General features: G+C 42.6%; 2 protein-coding genes and 1 pseudogene across 2 annotated transcripts in view; 1 reads left to right on the forward strand and 2 right to left on the reverse strand.

Annotated features, from left to right (window-relative positions):
- Positions 1-1,288: 1,288 nt before the first annotated feature.
- On the reverse strand, positions 1,289-14,418 carry PRPF38A (pre-mRNA processing factor 38A). The gene is made up of 10 exons (XM_010372080.1): positions 14,058-14,418; positions 13,100-13,259; positions 10,376-10,497; positions 8,294-8,379; positions 6,901-7,011; positions 5,518-5,630; positions 4,862-4,888; positions 4,650-4,747; positions 4,112-4,160; positions 1,289-2,818 (listed from the first exon to the last, which is right to left on the reverse strand). Exons 1-10 carry the CDS (start codon positions 14,185-14,187, stop codon positions 2,776-2,778), a joined length of 939 nt encoding a protein of 312 aa, XP_010370382.1. The 5' UTR covers positions 14,188-14,418; the 3' UTR covers positions 1,289-2,775.
- On the reverse strand, positions 7,975-8,055 carry LOC115892604 (annotated as a pseudogene).
- A 48-nt stretch (positions 14,419-14,466) lies between the features above and the next one.
- Positions 14,467-19,658, forward strand: part of ORC1 (origin recognition complex subunit 1) — a 32,885-nt gene continuing 27,693 nt past the window's right edge. The window contains exons 1-3 of the mRNA XM_030912710.1: positions 14,467-14,692; positions 16,686-16,785; positions 17,427-17,554. Of these exons, the coding sequence (XP_030768570.1) occupies positions 16,691-16,785; positions 17,427-17,554 (223 nt within the window). The 5' untranslated portion in view covers positions 14,467-14,692; positions 16,686-16,690. The remainder of the gene's footprint in view (positions 14,693-16,685; positions 16,786-17,426; positions 17,555-19,658) is intronic.

The raw sequence follows: 19,658 nt of genomic DNA on the forward strand, positions 1-19,658 counted from the left end.
CAGGAAGAGGTTAGAGGAATGAGCTTTAAGTTGGGTTGTTATATTGGAACCCTCTCACCAAACCTATTTTTTTTTTTTTTTTTTTTTTTTTTTGAGATGGAGTTTTGCTCTTTTTGCCCAGGCTGAAGTGCAATGGCACGATCTCAGCTCACCGCGACCTCCACCTCCAGGGTTCAAGCGATCCTCCTCCTGCCTTAGCCTCCTGAGTAGCTGGGATTACAGGCATGTGCCACCATGCCTGGCTAAATTTTGTATTTTTTAGTAGAGACAGAATTTCTCCACATTGGCCAGGCTGGTCTCAAACTCCCGACCTCAGGTGATCTGCCCTCCTTGGCCTCCCAAAGTGCTGAGATTATAGGCGTGAGCTGCCGCGCCTGGCCAAAAATCCATTATTTCTTTTGCCCCTTGGAACACATCTCCCTTAATTTCTTAGTATTAAAAGGCGATTGTGCCCTAGGGCAAAGCTTTTAAGGCAGTGTATTTCAAATTATTGGAAGTGAAATCGATTAAGTGGTTTGCATCCAGTATTAAAAACTGTTATCAAGTAGGAAGTACCAGAATTCACTTTGCATAGTAAGTATTCTTTACTGAAATTTGTCTCAGTACAGAATATAGATACGTGTGTACAAAGATAAGATGTAAAATACGTTTTTAAAATGTATGCTGTAGTCAAAAAGTTTAAAATGCTTCATCCATAGGCAAGCACGTAGATGACAGAAAGAGCCTTACAGCAAGGTTTGTCCTTAAGCTCCATCTCCTGTGTAATTTTATCAAAACGATACCTACAGACATTCAGCACGCCTTCCTCTTACCTCCTTCTTCTAATTAAAGAATAGGGATGTTCTCCTTCCTGCTGTTGGTTGGCTGTGATACCTCAGTTTTGGTCCACATTTTACCATATGTCTAAACAAGTATGTTTTATTTAATGTTTGTTTAGGGAGGTTTATTACTAAAATTTGTTGGGCTTTGTGTGTGGGTTTATTTTTACTTAAAACATATTTTAAGATAAAGTTTTAAGAGTGTACTGGATGACAGCTTGGTTGGTCCATGGGTCATTTAGCCAGAAGACATTTCTTTCTACCTAGATCACTTTCATAAAGAAATAACTGCTAGGACACTGTAATACATTTACATAGAGATGCTTATATTTAATCCTAAAAGGTAGTCCTATGTAGTTGTATCAGAAACCGTAAGAGCTCTTTAAGACCACTTTTATTAACTCAGGTATTATGAAAGGAATCACTGAATAGTTGAAATAAGCTCAAATGAGATTAAAAATAAGCTCAAATAAGATTAAAAAATGTTTTAATACTGCTGGAGAAGTCTTTCAGTTCAGGAGCAAGCAATAGAATGTATAGAATGTTTACCTTATGACCAGATACAACCTCCCAAGAAAAACTGGATCCTGCAGGGCAGCTGGTCTTCACAGTTCCTACTGGGACTATAGTTGCAGGACGTCATCGACTTTTCTCTTTTTAAGGTAGTTAAGTACAGGTAAAGGAACACTTCTAGCAAAGATCTTAATAATCTCTTGATTATCAATGTCCATGGAGGCTTTTTAGTCCTTCCTTTGCTTCTGCGTTCTTGACCCTTGGCTGCTTTCACCTCTCCTAATTCTCCTGTCTTTCTGAATGGGCCATTCCAGTTTTCAATAGGTGTCTTCTACTTCTTCCTGTCACCAGTGTTGGTGCTGCCTGTGGTTCTGTTGTGTGCATTTCTGATATATATAAGCACTCTGGGGAGTCTTATTGGCGGATTCCACAATTACTGAAACGTTGTCCATTCTGGCCTAGACCGCTGTGTTCAATTCTGGTCCCTATCTCCAACTTCATGGGCTTTTGTTTTTAGCTATGCCAAAGCTCCAACTTGTGAAACTGAATGCGTCATTTTCATTACTACCACAATTCCCTAATTCTCTGCCCTTCTAAAAGCTGTCTCCTCCTGTGGTGTTTTCTGACTTTGTGAATGGCACTACTGTCTAGCAATTTAGGTCAAAACCATGACTCATATTAGATAGATACTTTCCTCTCCATCAACTCTTTTTCAATCCTGTTACCCTACTGCTACTGACTAGGCCTGGGTAATGTCAATGCTTATATGATAAAGGCTGGATACCTTAACCTGGATTTCCAGCTTGTGGGCAAGAACAAATGAAACTAAGAAAAAAATGGGCTGTATAAAGGGTATTAAGTGCCGCTCTCTGTTGAACTGTTGGATGAAACTGGCTTTAATGATCCAGAGGAAGCCTTACAGTTGAATGCGTTCTGTTCTTTCAAAACTGCTAACCAAGTTTCATGTTTATTACCACTTGCTGCTGCTAGGAAAAAGTTAGGAGCTACTATGTTTTACTCCTTTGATCTTTAAATAATAGCAGCAGCACAAATCCCAGGATTCTCAAAGCAGTTGCAACCACAACAAACCAAAAACTAAACTACAGCGAAATGGGAAACAGGTGTGTCTGGTTTAATAAAAAGGGAAAGGGTCATCAGGTGGCCACATCCTTTCCTTGTCATTCATATCCCCAACCTCCAGATCCTTTCTACTCTTGTAAGTTTGAATACAGTCAAGGTTAGTTGGGTCAAAAACTGATGTTGATTATGATTACAAAGAGATACAAAACTCAGCACCTCCTTCATTAAAAATAAAGGTTGAGAAATTTGATAAGAAAAAAACTAAAATATTCTTATAGCTGCCTGGGGGAGGTCTTAATCCTTTCACATAGACAGATACCCTCATATCCACAGGAGGCCATGTGGACTAAAACCAAACAGTCCATTACTCATTCCCTCTCCGGCTCTTCTTGTGGCTCTTCTTAGACCTGAAATGGCAACACATATAAATAATTATATTAAGAAGCTGGGCAGCCGGGCGCAGTGGCTCACACCTGTAATCCCAGCACTTTGGGAGGCCAAGGTGTGCAGATCACCTGAGGTCAGGAATTTGAGACCAGCCTGGCCAACATGGTGAAACCCTGTCTCTACTAAAAATACAAAAATTAGCCAAGCATAGTGGCAGCTGCCTGTAATCCCAGCTACTTGGGAGGCTGGGGCAAGAGAATTGTTTAAACCTGGGAGGCGGAGGCTGCAGTGAGCCAAGATTGGGCCACTGCACTCCAGCCTCAATGACAGAGTGAGACTCCGTCTCAAAAAAAAAAAAAAAAAAAAAAAAAAAGACTCCTGAGAAAGACCTTGGTATGCTAACATTGATGGGGATGGAGCTGACACTCAATATTCATTAAACTGCTTGGTAGTTTTTTGGTTCAGAGCAACACTCTTGAGTCAGGCATTAATATCCAAATTTTGCCACTGAGGAAATGACCTCTCAGAGGTTAAGAGTGCACCCAACAGGCCAGGCACAGTGGCTCGAGCGCCTGTAATCCCAACACTTTGGGAGACTGAGGTGGGTGGATCACAAGGTCAGATTGAGACCATCCTGGCTAAAATAGTGAAACCCTATCTCTACTTAAAATATAAAAAATTAGCCAGGCGTGGTGGCGGGCACCTGTAGTCCCAGCTACTCGGGAGGCTGAGGCAGGAGAATGGCATGAATCCAGGAGGTGGAGCTTGCAGTGAGCCAAGATTGTGCCACTGCACTCCAGCCTGGGTGACAGCAAGACTCCATCTCAAAAAAAAAAAAGGGGGGGGGTGCACCCAACAGTATATGGCACATGGGGGTTTCTAATGAAATCTTATCAAATGAAAGTGACTTGTCCCAGGTCACTCAACTGTCAAGTTTTAAAACTTGGGACTAAACCCCATGTTTTCTGAGCCCAAAACTCATCCATTATCCAAAGGTGCAATCCTGTAAAGCAAAACAAAACAAAACAGGTTGTCTCGCTTGAACCCAAGAGGCAGAGGCTGCAGTGACTGCAGTGAGCCAAGTTCACTTCACGCCACTGCACTCCAGCCTGGGAGACAAGCATAAAACTCAGTTTTCACAAAAAAGAAATAAAGTTATCTAACCCCAGTAATTCTCAAAGCAACAGACCAATTTTGTCTTGTAATGAAGGAGAATTCCTAACATCCCCCAACAAAACAAGAAAATTTCAGGTCCAATTAGTTGTAATTGGGACTATTTCTGAATAAAGTTAAAATAGAAGTCAATTCATTACCTTTCGGGAGACTTTGAGTGGCTCCTGTGTCTGTGACTACGGTGATGACCTGGGGAAGAAAAGGCCATTGTATGAGATCTACCCTTCTCTTATTAAACTGTCACTCTCACCTCCCCTAATACCTGCCATTGGCTTAGTATTATTATTATTATTATTTTTTGGCCTATGCAGCGGACACCTCTTAGTGGAAGCAACTCTGAATTAGTGGAGGAAGAGGGAGCAAAGAAAGGAGTAATGAAACCAGTTCAAATACATATACATTCAAGGGCTTCATGGCTAATTTCACAAACATCATATTGGGTTTTCACTATTATATTAGATCTTATTCCTATAATTTCAGATGAAAAAACTGAAGCCAACCTTATCACCAAAGCTTCTAAGTGGCAGTCAAGCTGTGAACCTTAATTTTCAAATTCTATGTCCATCTCCTTTTCTGTTAGGCAGTACAGTCAGGCACTCCTGTACTGCAAGAGGCTTAACTGCTCCTTTTCCATTTCTTTGTTAAGACAACCTGTGGCAAAAGGCCCACATGCTCTACCTGGGGACTTGGAACGGGATCTGTGCCGCCGATCTCGGGACCTGCTGCGGTGACGTCTTGGACTCTTGCTCCGATGCCTTTCTCGGCGGGGGGAGGGGCTATAGAAAAGACTAGTCAGACTACCAGATCTGGTTAGCAATATACATACAACACCAATACTACCACTCCCTCCCCAAAGCTCTATCCTTCATCACAAACGACTGAAGGCCTACCTTCTCCTTTTGGGAGATCGACTCCGCCTATAACAAAGAGAGGAAGAAGAAAGCCTAGGTTGGTGCACTGGATATTGTAGATTGCAAAAATGGCCCCAGTCTTATCCTTCACCCTTCTCTGTATCACCCTTCTCTGTATCCATGTCTTTTGTCATGTAACTCTAGCACCCTCCCATTCTAACTTTAGGACTGGCCACGTGACTTGCTTTGGCTAATGGGATATTTGCAAATATGATAAAAGCAGATAGTGGAAAAACATTTGCATGACTGGGTTTGTTTGCTCTTGAGTTCTGCCACTACCATGAGAATATACCCAACTTAGCCTGCTGGAGGATGACACAGAGAAGAGAAATTTCCCCTGTCATCCAAGCTAAGGCAATTCCATACCAGCCAGTAGACAGCAGACAACAGAACAGGTACTTAAAAAACTGTCTATCCAAGCTCTGCTTAAATCACTGACTGCAGACTTGTGAACGAAAGAAATGGTTATTGTTTTCTGCCAATGAGGTTTGACATGTGGCTGTTTTGCAGCAACAGATAACTAATATACTGGGCAAACATTCTCCCTAGGCTGGCATTTTTCCTTCTCTGAAATCCAAACTTCTAGGCTACAGTGCTCAAAATCTCCTGGGAAAAGGCCAATGACTAGGGTTTACCTTCTGGGAGACCGGCTTCTACTCCTCCTGTAGCGCAGTGTGGGAGAGCGACGGGGCTTATCCAAGTCTCGGTAGCTTCTCCGGCGGTGATCAGGTGATGGCACTCTTTCCAACTGGAAACAACATGATTGGGTCACTGAAAGGCACAGGCTTATAAAGAGCCATCTAGGAACACTAATTATACTTTACACCCCATCTTGTCCCAAAGTCCATCTCCAAGTGACTTTAAAGCACAGTAACCTGACTACAAAGAAGGAGGCACTTACCCTATTAACTAACAAAACCTATTATGAGCTATATAAGACAGCCAAAATAACTCAGAAGAGAGAGGGAACAGAAACAGACCGGTGTGTTGTGTATATGTGTGTGTTTAGTTTATCTGCAGCCTGGGCAACATGGTGAAATCCCATCTCTACAAAACAAATACACAAATTAGCCAGGTGTGCTGTCACGTGTCTGTAGTTCCAGCTACTTGGGAGGCTGAGGTGGGAGGACTGCTTGAGCCTGGGAGGCTGAGGATGCAGTGAGCCAAGATTGTGCCACTGCACCTCAGCCTGGGAAACAGAGCAAGACCCTATCTCAAAAAAAAGTTTTGACTGCTTCCTGAAACAACTGGGCAGGCTTGGTTGCTTTCAACTTTTCAGCACTGTAACTAGTATTGAAAGAACATGCCTATGTGGTTGACATTTTCCCCCTCCTAAACAAGGCTTATTCCTTAGGATAGGTGCAATTATGAAAAGTTTTATTTCTTTCCAAGTATTTAACAGCTGCCACCATTTATCAGGCAATTATAATGTGCCAATACTCTGCTAAGGGCTTTAAATTTATAATCTTATTTAATACTTTCAACAGACTTGAGGAAAAAAGTATCATTAACCTCACTTTACATAGGAGAAAACTAAATTTAAGTAATTTGCGTAAGATTATACCACTAGTATATGGCAGAGCTGAGGTGCTTTTAATAAGGAAATATTGTTCTTGGTTAGAGTTAAAAAAAATTTTTTTTTTGAGATGGAGTCTCACTTTCGCCCAGGCTAGAGCGCAGTGGTGCAATCTTGGCTCACTGCAACCCCCGCTTCCCAGGTTCAAGTGATTCTCCTGCCTCAGCCTCCTGGGTAGCTGGGATTACAGGCACCCACCACCACACCGGCTAATTTTTGTATTTTTAGTAGAGATGAGGTTTCACCACCATGTTGGCCAGGCTGGTCTTGAACTCCTGACCTCTGGTGATCCACCTGCCTTGGCCTCCCAAAGTGATAGGATTACAGGCGTGAGCGACCACACCTGACCAACAGAGTTAAAAATTAAAAGTATAAAAACAAAAAAAATTCCCATTTTCTATTACTCCCTCCCCTACAACCCTGAAAGTCTCAGGTGCCTGACCTTCTCATCCTCCTCTTCTTCCTCTTCACTGGACTCCACATCATCCATGTCCTCTTCCAGAGCGCTGACTCGAGGCTCCAGTTGCTCAGCTTCCTCTAATACATAGCGTTTCTACAGAGAACATAATGAGAGTTAGGGGTTGTTGTCATTTCCCCTATTTCTTGAAACCTCAACACTGGGCTTCAGGATTCCAAGGAGCAACAGCTGAGACAATTTCATTTCAAAGACAGTTCAAGCTTTTCATAACAAGTTTAATAGACCTGGAATCTATAAACTAAAGTTCTCCTATAAACATAAATACAAACCTAAAGAGAACATCTTCATTTTCTATTGGCTCTATTCCCTGTATCTTACACTCTAAAGTCATGGGAGTATCGATCAGTATAGGTATAGCCTAGAACCCAAAGTAAGCGCTTCGTACACAGAGAAAATTCATGGCTGATAGTTCCACCAGAAGAGGCCTAGCCCTAGAGTAGCACCAAATCTCCAGAAGACCCAGGATCTCGAGGTGAGATTCATGCATTTTGAACTGGTTCCATTTTAATCTGGGATATGGCTTACCAATGTTTATTTGAGTGGCTAAAGATCAGAGAGGCAAAGCTGATTTTAAAAATGCCAAATGGCTAAATGTAGTGGCATGTGCCTGTGGTCCCAGCTCCTTGGGAGACTGAGGTGGGAAGATCCCTTGAGCCCAGGAGTTTAAGACCAGCCTGGGCAACAGAGCAAGACATTGCTATGAGAATTGGGCCCTCAAAGTAGGTTTTCAAATTTACAATCTCATTCTTTCCGCTACATGCCCTACAGTGCCAATATAGAACAGGAGAGATGTATCACACTCATTTCCTGAAAAGATGTCTCATGGATAATCGTTTATCACTAGGAAAGGGAAGCAGGATGGTAAAGCCAAGTTTAAGGAATTAAGGGTTCAGTCTCTCGCCCTATCTTTATCTGTTTTATGTCCTGGCTTTTTACATGAAGACTAGTTTGAAAAAAACTGTTCATGAAGTTAAAAAATCCCTACCCACTCTAGCTACAATACCCTTGATATAACATCCTGAATAAATTTTTTTTTCATGATAGACGAGTAATATGCTGATGTTGTAACAAGGTTTGAGGGAGGCACAACTCACACATGCACGTGAACTACAAAAGGATGGGGAAAAACAAAGTTTCCTTGTTTTAAACTATTCACTTTTAAAGCCCTACCCTTCAAATATTTTATCTATTTTCCTCTCACTCCCAATCCACTATCTTTCTCCCAGACAGGAAGACTGTTTATTAAGAGGACCCATAAGATCCACAGGCTTCAGTGTTTAAGCTGTGTGTATGTGTTTGTCTGCCTGTCTGTCTAGAAAGAGAAGGGTGACTGTGGTAAGAGACTTTTATTTCTTACCTGTAGCCGGGGCAGAATGATATCACAGACTCTCTCACTGTGCAATAGTTCATCAATAAACTCATCAACATGCATCAATTCAAACTCTGCAAGAAAAAGTCATTAGCTCAAACAACCTGGAAATAACAGATTTAGATGCCAAAAAGTAAAAGAAGTGTTAAAACCTCATATCAGGACATCTATGTACTAGGCATCTTTAGAAGAGATTAAGGATGAATGAAGTCCCAATTAGGAGGAGACAAACACAAAAGCAAGCACAAACAGTTCTGAATTATGTAGGGGTGATCTTGAAGAGATCATATAATTCAAATATAATTTCTCATCTGAACCTGCAATGTTTCTAAATTTAGAACATGTATCTTATATGGCACATGGAGTAACAGCTTTTGAGAACTGGCCAGGAGTGGTGGCTCACGCCTGTAATCCCAGCACTTTGGAAGGCCAAGGCAGGCGGATCACTTGAGGTCAGGAGTTCAAGACAGGCCTGGCCAACATGGCGAAACCCCATCTCTACTAAAAATACAAAAATTAGCTGGGCATGGTGGTGGGCACCTATAATCCCAGCTACTCAAGAGGCTGAGGCAGGACAATAATTGGAGGCAGAGGCAGTGGAGGCAGAGGTTGCAGTGAACTAAGACCATACCACTGTACTCCAGCCTGGGCAACAGAGCAAAACTCCGTCTCAAAAAAAAAAAAAGAAATTATGCATATACACAAATTATATATATAAAATGTGTATATGTGTGTGTGTGTGTATATATATATACAGCTTTTGAGAACTTCCATGGTAAACATTACCTTACTTCTGGGGTTCTCGACCATGGACAATTTTGGGCACACGCCCATCCTCCTACTTAGAAGGAGATGTTACTTACATCTAGTGGGTAGAGGCTAGAGATACTGCTACTCATTCTACGATGCACAAGCCAATCCTCACACAAAAAATTGTATGACATAAAATGTCAATAGGTTGAGAAATTCTTAGTTTTACATAATAAAATAATAAATAACTCCATCATGGCCATGACCACATCCATCTTGTTCACCATGGCATTTACACCACATAGCACAGTATGTGACATGTCAATGGCACTTAATATATATGAATTCAATGAATGAATAAGTTTATAAGTATAATACTAAACTATTTTTTTTTAAGATGGAGTCTTACTCTGTTGCCCAGGCTGGAATACAGTGGCGCGATCTTGACTCACTGCAACCTCCGCCTCCCAGTTCAAGCGCTTCTCCTGCCTCAGCCTCCTGAGTAGCTGGGATTACAGGTGTGCACCACCACACCCTGCTAATTTTTGTAGTTTTAGTAGAGACAGGCTTTCACCATATTGGCGAGGCCAGTCTCAAACTCCTGACCTCAACTGATCTGCCCGCCTTGGCCTCCGAAAGTGCTGGGATTAGAGGTGTGAGACACCATGCTTGGCCCCAAATTCTTAACCTTCTACTGTTTAATGATACAGGTAGGAGTGAAAGGTAAATGTTCCTATCTTCTGTTGTGACACCAAGCGAGAAAAGGCTTTGACTGCAATACCTGGAATCCCTCCTTAACACATTAAGTGATCTCTTTGTAGACGGTATGGAGCTGCCTCTCTCAGATATACTTATTTTTCAGTGGGATTCCTGTATAAAAATGAGTACACTTAAGTCTATATGCTGCAGTGTGAAGTACAGTGCTAGAGGAGAGGCCAGTAGAAAGAACTGTGAAGACATAAAATATGGAAAACTAACTTTGTCTGAGAGGGCTGGGGAAGGTTTTTATGGGGAAGCCATTCTGCAGCTAGATCTTTTGGGATGGAGCACATGTAAAGGGGGCATATGATGCAAGGCAGGGATTAACATAAGATGCACTTGGAAAGGGAGGCAGACAGAGGCAGGCTGGGTAAGGCCAACACGAAGCTAGTAGTCAGACTGAAAACTCCCATGAGGGACAAGGGAAAACTTGCATAAAGACAGTAACAATGTAGATGAAGAGGAGCATTCACACTGTCTATGACAATGCAGAGGTAGAAGTACTGGTGAAATAAAACTTGGCTTAAAAATGACAATCAGGAGACTTAGCACCATACTCACCCCCATTTCGGTTCTGGCTCTTGATTTTTCGATAGTCATTGTACAGAGGCTCCAAGTACTTATAGCAATCAATTGCAGTGCCTGTCAGCCTCATGTAAAGTGCCCCCAGCATGCGAACATACCTGATAAAGAGATGACAATGAAACAACAGGCCATCCTAGAAGTTCCTAAGTTTTACAACTAGCTTTTCTCATGGCAGTAGTGGATAAACATTTTCTTCTCTTTGGCAGGTAAGAAAGCTGCAACTGTGGAGGCAGAATGAAGCTGAAGAAAGACAGCTAAAATGTGGAGACCTGGGTTCAAGTTCCTATGCTACCATTTATGGCTATGGGAACATCATAAATATTGATCAACTTTCAAATATATCATCAGTAAAACTAGAATAAAACCTATTTACCTCACAGGATTACTCTAAGAATCAAACGAAATACCGAATTTTATTTTATTTAGTTTTTTTTTTTTTTTTTTTTTTTTGAGATGGAGTCTCGCTCTGTCGCCCAGGCTGGAGTGCAGTGGCGCAATCTCGGCTCACTGCAAGCTCTGCCTCCCCGGTTTACGCCATTCTCCTGCCTCAGCCTCCCGAGTAGCTGGGACTACAGGCGCCCGCCATCTCGCCCGGCTAGTTTTTTGTATTTTTTTAGTAGAGACGGGGTTTCACCGTGTAGGCCAGGATGGTCTCGATCTCCTGACCTCGTGATCCACCGGTCTCGGCCTCCCAAAGTGCTGGGATTACAGGCTTGAGCCACCGCGCCCCGCCATTTATTTACTTATTTTTTAATCTGTTGCCCAGGCTGCAGTGCAGTGGCACGATCTCGGCTCACTGCAACCTCTGCCTCCCAGGATCAAGCAATTCTCCTGCTTCAGCCTCCTAATAGCAAGGATTACAGGCACCCACCACCAAGCCCAGCTAATTTTTGTATTTTTATTTATTTATTTCTTGAGACAGAGTATTGCTCTGTTGCCCAGGCTGGAGTGCAGTGGCACAATCTCAACTCACTACAACCTCCACCTCCTGGGTTCAAGCGATTCTCCTCCCTCAGCCTCCCGAGTAGCTGGGATTACAGGTGTGTGCCACCGCACCCAGCCTAATTTTGGTATCTTTAGTAGGGACAGGTTTTGCCATGTTGGCCAGGCTAGTCTCAAACTCCTGACCTCAAGTGATCCACCTGCCTTGGCCTCCCAAAGTGCTGGGATTACAGGTGTGAGCCACGCCTGGCCAGATACTGAATTTTAAAATAGAAAGTAGAAGATATATTTAATAACAATACAAGAACAAGTACACATAAACATGACTGCTGGTTTTGGAAAAAAGTAAGTCATCTGGGTTCAAATTCTGACTCCATGATTTACTAATTCTGTGACACTACTGGTCAAATCTGTGTTTTCTCAATCCTTGTAAAATGGAGATAATGCTACCGAATTTATGGCTTGGTATATAAACAAGAAATGCATTTAAAGTACTAAGTACAGCATAGAGCACACAGTAAGTGCCTAACAAAAGTTAGGTATTTTCTAGCTGTTAATGCTTTATAAGAGTCGTCCCTCTTCCCTTTTTCCTGTATCCAACTACTTAAATTTCCTCTTGGGTAACTACGAGGCATTTGAAACTCACAGTTTCTTTGTATAGGAAGCAGAATACTATACCAAAGAATATGAACTCTGAAACCAGATTTGCCACTTACTAGCTGTTTGAACTTGGGCAAAATTACTTAATCTTTGTGCCTCGGTTTCCTCTCCTGTAGAATAGGGATTAAAAGTTTAGAAGGTTGTTGTGAAAGTGAAACGATTTATTATATGCAAAGCCCTTAGAGCATGGCACATAAGAAGCTATTACGTCTGTCTCCTATACTTGTCTGTGATTTCCTTGAGAATGGGTAATACAGTAATGACAAGCTGACATTTTCTAGGTGTTTACCATGCAGCAAATGCTGTGTTCAGAGATCCGCATGCATTACCTTCTTTCACTCTTACATTATAGTCACTATTTTACAGATAAGCAAAGTTTAGAAAATTAAGTAATCCTTCCAATGTCAAGTTAATGGGCAACAGAATCTGGATGTGAACCCAGATCTAACACCTCTTAACCACCACCTTTTGTTGTTTGATTTTCACCCGAGCGTCCAGTGCCTACCAATATATCAGGCACTCACTTTTGCTTAATATATATTTAGTGAATTTGTGAAATCCTTTTTCAGGGAAAAACTACCACCAAAACTGAAAAAGTAAAGTAGAAGATTAATACAATCAGAACAGATAAAATACAAACTTGGCCGGGTGTGGTGGCTCATGCCTGTATTCCCCGCGCTCTGGGAGGCCCAGTGGGGAGCGGATCACCTGAGGTCTGGAGTTCAAGACCAGCCTGGCCAACATGTTGAAACCCCATCCCTACTAAAAATACAAAATCTAGCTAGGTGTGGTGGCACATGCCTGTAATCCCAGCTACTCGGGAGACTGGGGCAGGAGAATCACTTGAACCCAGGAAATGGAGGTTGCAGTGAGCTGAGACTGCACCACTGCACTCCAGCCTGGGCAACACAGACAGACTCTGTGTCCAAAACAAAAAATAAAAAAAAAAAAAAATACAAACTCAAGGACTCAAAAGCAAAAATCTGGAGTGGAACTCTGTAGAAATGAGATACATTGTGTACACCACTCTTAACCAAAGCCCAATTCTGAACTGCCAAAATTAAACCTCTTATATTAGCTAGTGAACATTGCACTCACTTGAAATCTTCATTTTTGATAAACTCTACAATGATATCCTTCTCGGGTTGAATTTGAAGCATCTTCAAGGTTAAACACAGAAAGGGTGTTGGTTTTATGTTGCCACCATAGACGCCACCCACAAACCTTAACTCCATGGCTTTATCGACTACAAGTTCAGCTAAAAAACAAAAACAATAGAGTGACATATTAGGGCTAAGCTCTTCCTAGTTAAAGTGGAGAGTCAGTTCAAGCTTTGGTTCTCCTAAATACACATCAACAGTGTAATATTAGGAGAACGAACGTGTATTAGTAACAGTAACGACAGCAGCTAATATACATTGAGAATGGATAATAAAATAGGTACCCTGCTAAACTTTTCATATTATCTCACCCTTTTTTAACAAGTCATGAAGAAAGTTCTAGCAATGTTCTTATTTCCAGGTAAGGAAAATGAGGGCTAAGAAAGGTAAAGTGACTTGCTCAAGGTTCACAGATTGCCACAGGACATGGATTTAAAGCCAGAATTCAAATCGGAAGATTACCTGGAAGACTTCTCTGAAGCACTGATATTTATAAATACTGGAACTGGCCCAGATCTAAGGATAGTAAGATCATGAATTTGGTTTCAGGCATATTAACGTTAGGTCCTTAAAGACCTTCAATAGATTGTGTCAAAGTGTTATACTCGGACCCCTGAGCTTAACACTGTTGCAACCCAGCCAGCTATCATTAAATATGGGATAACTCACAGAACCCAACTGAGACACCCTTCAAAATATGACCTTATCAGATTCATCTGTGTTCCCAATAGTCTACACAAGACGAGGCACCTTAGCAGGCACTCAAATTTTTCTGAAAGATCGACATACTCCGCTCCAGAACCACCCCCAGAGGCCAGTCGCTAGTCCCACTGGCGCTCGGTCAGGAAAAATTGGCCACAAGGCTGCCGAGAGGGGCTCTGCGCGCTTTCGCTCACCCGTAAGCCCAAAGCACTCCTCTTTCCAGTACTTGGACTCATAGATTCGCGTTCGAATGATCTTCTCCACCAGATATTGAGGGTTAGTGCCGTGGATGCTGTGCGCATCTTTCACTGTACGGTTAGCCATTTTAGAATGCCTTCAATTCTATTTCCGTCGGATCCTTTAATACGTCACATCCAGGTTCAGAAAATAACACCTAGGGGAATGGAGAGAGGTGGAAGAAGTTTCACTAAACAGCTTAGGCGACCATGTTGAAACCGGAAACACCTCAGCGTAAAGACCTTCCGCGCCCCGCGGCGCCGATCGAATCAAAGATGGCGGCTGCATGTTAGCGGATGTACGTCATGCGCCCCTCTTAGGTGTACGTAGTGGGCGGGGCGAGCTAGTTGGTGACGCAACGAAGGGACGGCCTGGGGGCGGGGCCACGCCGATTGGCGCGAAATTTTCTTTGCTCCTTCCACCTTCTTTCCATTTCCAGCGAGACACACGCTTAGGTCCTGGCGTGCGGCCCGTAGCTGTAGGAGGAGCCCTGCTGGTACAGGTTAGAGGTGCTGCATCCCCCGGAGCTCTCGAAGCGGAGGCGGTAGGAAACGGAGGGCTTGCGGCTAGCCGGAGGAAGCTTTGGAGCCCGGTGAGTGTGGCGTCCCGCGGGTTGCGAGGGACTCGGGGGAAGGCGCATCTGAACCTCTGAAACTGAGGACTTTCTCTGTAGACTCACTCATTGATTCTTTCAGCTGACATGTACCAAGCGCCTGTTCAGTGCCAGGCACTGTTCTGAACTGTTAAGAGCGTTCCTCTGTTCCACACTCCAATTCCTAAAAGCGCTGCAGGGAACTGAGTTGCAGTGGGGAAGGCGGAAGCCAACAGCCGAGAAGCAGGAGCATTCCTGCCCTCCGTACCCTGAGGCTCAGTGATGACTTTCCCTCCATCTGCACTTGTAAAGCACTCTACTTCGTTCTTTGAGCTATAGTGTAGGAATCACTACAGGGAAGGCGGAGCAGAGGTTATTACCCCATTTTACGGACGTAGCAAATTGCGCCCAGAGAGGGACGTGTCTTAGGTCGCTTTTCGTGACTAAGCAGTCTGGGCTCCTACCCAGATCTTTTTTTCAGATGAGCTCGTAACTGCTGGACTGCCATTCACCTTGTTTTCAGAAGAGAAGTCTGCTGGCACTCTTTCTACTTCTCTTGTCTAATCCCGGAACTGAAGGGTCTTCTGCTGTGACAGTTGGAAAAAGCATTCTTACCCTGGTCTATTTGTGAAACTGCAATGATTAGATACGATTCTAGTTGTCTGTAACGCATGAACAATAGTACCCTCTTCTCTGCTGTATTAGGTGGGCTGGAAATGCCAAAGGAGTTTCCAATATGACAGAATGGTTTGAGTCCCTCTGCAACAGTTTTTAACTTTAATGGAGGGCAATGTGTGGCCTTCAGGAGGTTTGTGAATCTGCCGAAATTGAATCCAAAATTTTGCTTGAATTATATGTTAGTTCCGTAATATTCATCCAATGATACTTAATAAATAAAACCACTGTACCTTACAAATAAATGCAAGGGATTAAGCTATTGGGAAAGTGGATTTACCATTTTGCATTTTTTCACTTAATCTTCCATTATCCTAAAATAGTGCCTGGCACACGATGGGTACTTAGTCAATATTGGTTGAATAAAAGGAAGATTCTATTCTCTCCATTTTGTGGGTAAGCAAATTGAGGCCCAATCCACAATGCTCAGTCAATGGCCGGGAAGCCTGATTTATTGTAATAAGTACACCAAAAGCAAGCTGTCAGTTACATATTAACATTATCCAATTTCACACAATGTGTTGTAAGGTGAAGTAGTTAAGAGCACAGTAATTGCAATCTGGCTTTTTGGGGTTTGAGTTAAGGCTGTGCCATCCTGTATAAGATAGGACAAGTTATCACCTTGAAGTGATAATTAACATCTGCCTTTCTTTTTTTGAGACAGAGTTCCGCTCTGTTGCCCAGGCTAGAGTACAGTGTTGCGATCTTGGCTTACTGCAACCTCCACCTTCTGGGTTCACGTGATTCGCCTACCACCACACCCACCTAATTTTTGTATTTTTAGTAAAGACGGGGTTTCACCATGTTGGCCAGCCTGGTACCGAACTCCTGACCTCAAGTGATCCACTTGCCTCAGCCCCTTAAAGTGTTGGGATTACAGGCGTGAGCCACTGCGCCCAGCTTTTGTATTTATGTTTTATCCCTGTGTGCATTTTATAAGTGTCATGAAGACATTTACAAGCCCTGTATTACTGTCTTTTAATTTCACTTTGTTAGATGTTTTACACCTATTGTGCCTTATTCCTAGTATTTCTAAATGTTATAGTTTCATTTCTTAGGAATTGACCTTTCTGTTTTCCTGGATGGGAAGAGATAAGGCATAGTACAAGATGGACACAGATGGTACTAAATTGCCTGTGTGTTATCTTCATAGACCATGACTTCAAATAAAATGTTTTCTTAGTTTAAAACATATGGGAGTGTAGCAGGGGCAGAAAATAAGTCTGAACTCATTTGAAGTCAGGGACTATGTCTTAGAATCCATCAGATAAATACCAAATATTTATCGTGGTAACTCAGAGTTTGGATTCTTCCACAGGAGCCATGGCACACTACCCCACAAGACTGAAGACCAGAAAAACTTATTCATGGGTTGGCAGGCCATTGTTGGATCGAAAACTGCACTACCAAACCTATAGGTGAGTGATGGGATCCTTTGGTTGTCCTGGAAATACAGCTTCTCAAGCTGAACAGTCAACTTGTATCTAGCCTGTTCTAATTACTACAGATTGACAATGAATGAACAGGAGATTAGAACTGATTGTAAGGAGGGGTTTTGTTTGGTGCAAGAAGGTGATGGGATAAATATAGCAGTTAGTGATGAGGCAAAATTATGGTAGGCTCATAAAATTTTATATGTATGATAATGTCATGTCTATTTAAGGTGAGTTCTGTATAACTTTTGATGATAACGAGATGATAGATGTTTTTACTGTGTCTTTCCCAGCCCTGGAGATCTCTGACAATTTGACTTTGTTACTGAGCAGCTTGATAGCCTTGGGAAACATTTGTTGTGGGAAGCTTTTGCTGTTCTTTGTCAATAACTGAGAGGAATTAGGGTTCATAATAAGACCTTTGGATTCATTACTCAGCTAAAACAATTCATTCAACCCACTTTGCCTATTCTTAAATATAACTGGGCGAATTGTTTTCCCAGTAGGAGAGTTGGTCAGCAGAAAGAAATCAGGGGATTGGAGAGCCCTCTTCTTTGTGCCCAGGGGATCTGAAGAGCTTGACCCACTTTAAGTTTTTTCCTAATGTGCTTCTCTGTTACTTCTAGAGAAATGTGTGTGAAGACAGAAGGTTGTTCCACTGAGATTCACATCCAGATTGGACAGTTTGTGTTGATTGAAGGGGATGATGATGAAAACCCGTATGTTGCTAAATTGCTTGAATTGTTCGAAGATGGTGAGTTTGGGACTGGAATAATAAACCATTCCTTGTCATGAATGATTGGGAGGTGGGGAGATTGTCGATTCTTTTGTTCACAGCAGTGTGCAGGGCACATTAGACTGAGGTGGGATCACGTAAGAGCTAGCTGCATCTTCTTCCATCTAGAAAACTTCTTTACTCACCAAAGCAGTATTGAGTAAAATGGAACTAGAAGGCTCAATAATTTAACTTTTTCATTATTTGGGGAGATAAGAATGGCTATTAAGGCATAGTTGGGGGGGATGGAGAGAATGGATGAATTTGGGAGGAAGAGAGAAGGAAAAAACAGTTAATTTGCACTATCATAGAGATGTGTCCTTTAATTTTGACATGAAGGTTAGTAATACATTTTACAAGTGCTACTTCGTTATAAATGAAGAGGTAAGTTGGATTTCGAAGGTGTAGCAGTTGGGGTTTCAGTCAGGGAAAACAAAAACACTTAAGGTGTTTTACCCAGAGGAACTTGTGTGTAGGTGTTGGGAAGGCTAGAAGAAAAGGTGACATTTCCCAGAGATGAGTAAGTGCGGGAAGCCACTACTGCCCCTAGGCTGGAGGAGCAAAATGGAAGGTGGCATCAACCAGAGCCTACAAGCCCACATTGAAAGCCTTAGCTGATTTGCTGACCTTCTAACCCTCTGCAAAACAAGAGGAGAGCACAGCAATGTGGGAGCGGGGCACGGCTCCACAAGGAGGATTAGGAAGACAGCAATTTGAAACTATCCAAAACTGCCTCGTTCAAGAGACAGAAGAATGGCATGGTCATTAGGTAATCCTGTGGTAATATGTATGCCCAAGAGAAGGAACTGACAGACTGAGTGGATAAAGATGTTTTACATTACTATAGTCCCCCTTATCCATGGTTTCAGTTTCTGCGATTTCAGTTACCTGACGACAACCGTAGTCCAAAAATATTAAATGGAAGATTCCAGAAATAAGTCATAAGCTTTAAATTGTGTGCCATTGTGAGTAATGTGAAATCTCATGCTGTCCCACCTGGAATGTGAGTCATCCCTTTGTCCAGTGTATCCATGCTGTACAGTATGTACGTATAGGAAAAAGTATAGCATATACAGGGTTAGTGGCAGTATCTCCAGGTTCAAACATCTACTGGTCTTGGCGCATACCCTCAGCAGATAAGGGGAGAGTACTGCACATAGATAAGGGGGATCTTTGACATACTTTCTCTTTGACATACTTTGAAGTATGGAGAAAAACCTCATCAAACTAATGTCCAATAGAGGCAGCACATCAGAATCACGGTTTTTGGTGTGTAGATTCTAGAATCCTCTCTTGGTGCTCCATTGGATGGCTTTAGTCTTTCTCTGAAGAAAGCTAAGAAGAGAAGAGATGATGATGATGATGATGGCAGTAGTGAGTGTTCTTTCAGTTGGAGCTATTGCTGGTGTGGAGTGATGCAAATCGTATGCGGTAATAAGCTGAAGATTGCAAGCATGCATTTGCCAGAAGTCATCTCAGTGGTTGATGCTATAATTCTTTGTATGTGTGTGTGTGTGTGTGTGTGTGTGTGTGTGTGTGTGTGTGACAGAATCATGCTCTATCGCCCAGACTGGAGTGCAGTGGCGCGATCTCAGCTCATGCAACCTCAACCTCCTGGGTTGAAACAATTCTCCTGCCTCAGCCTCCCGAGTAGCTGGGATGACAGGCACCTGCCACCACGCCCAGCTAATTTTTTTTTTTTTTTTTTTTTTTTTTTGAGACAGTCTTGCTCTTGTTGCCCAGGCTGGAGTGCAGTGGCACCATCTCGGCTCACTGCAAGCTCCGCCTCCTGGCTTCAAGCCATTCTCCTGCCTCAGCCTCCCGAGTAGCTGGGACTACAGGCACCCGCCACCACGCCCAGCTAATTTTTTGTATTTTTAGTAGAGACAGGGTTTCACCGTGTTAGCCAGGATGGTCTCGAGCTCCTGACCTCATGATCTGCCTCCCAAAGTGTTGGGATTACAGACATGAGCCGCCACACCTGGCCAACTTTTTGTAGGATTTTTGTTTTGCTGCTGTTTGATTCTGTCTTTATAGTCACTGATTTTTATTTGTTCATTGCCTGTGTTTAGAGTAGCTCCTC

This window comes from Rhinopithecus roxellana, chromosome 12 (genome assembly GCF_007565055.1).
Source record: "Rhinopithecus roxellana isolate Shanxi Qingling chromosome 12, ASM756505v1, whole genome shotgun sequence".
Taxonomy (NCBI): Eukaryota; Metazoa; Chordata; class Mammalia; order Primates; family Cercopithecidae; genus Rhinopithecus; species Rhinopithecus roxellana.

Bases quoted from the DNA above. Each gene is read 5' to 3' on its own strand.
- PRPF38A (XM_010372080.1), bottom strand. From the start codon at position 14,187: ATGGCTAACCGTACAGTGAAAGATGCGCACAGCATCCACGGCACTAAC. The intron at 4,889-5,517 runs GTAAACCCTAGT...TCTTTGTTATAG, and splicing joins AGAAGCCGGTCTCCCAGAAG to GCGGAGTCGATCTCCCAAAA. The intron at 4,161-4,649 runs GTAGAGCATGTG...TTTCTTCCCCAG, and splicing joins ATCCCGTTCCAAGTCCCCAG to GTCATCACCGTAGTCACAGA.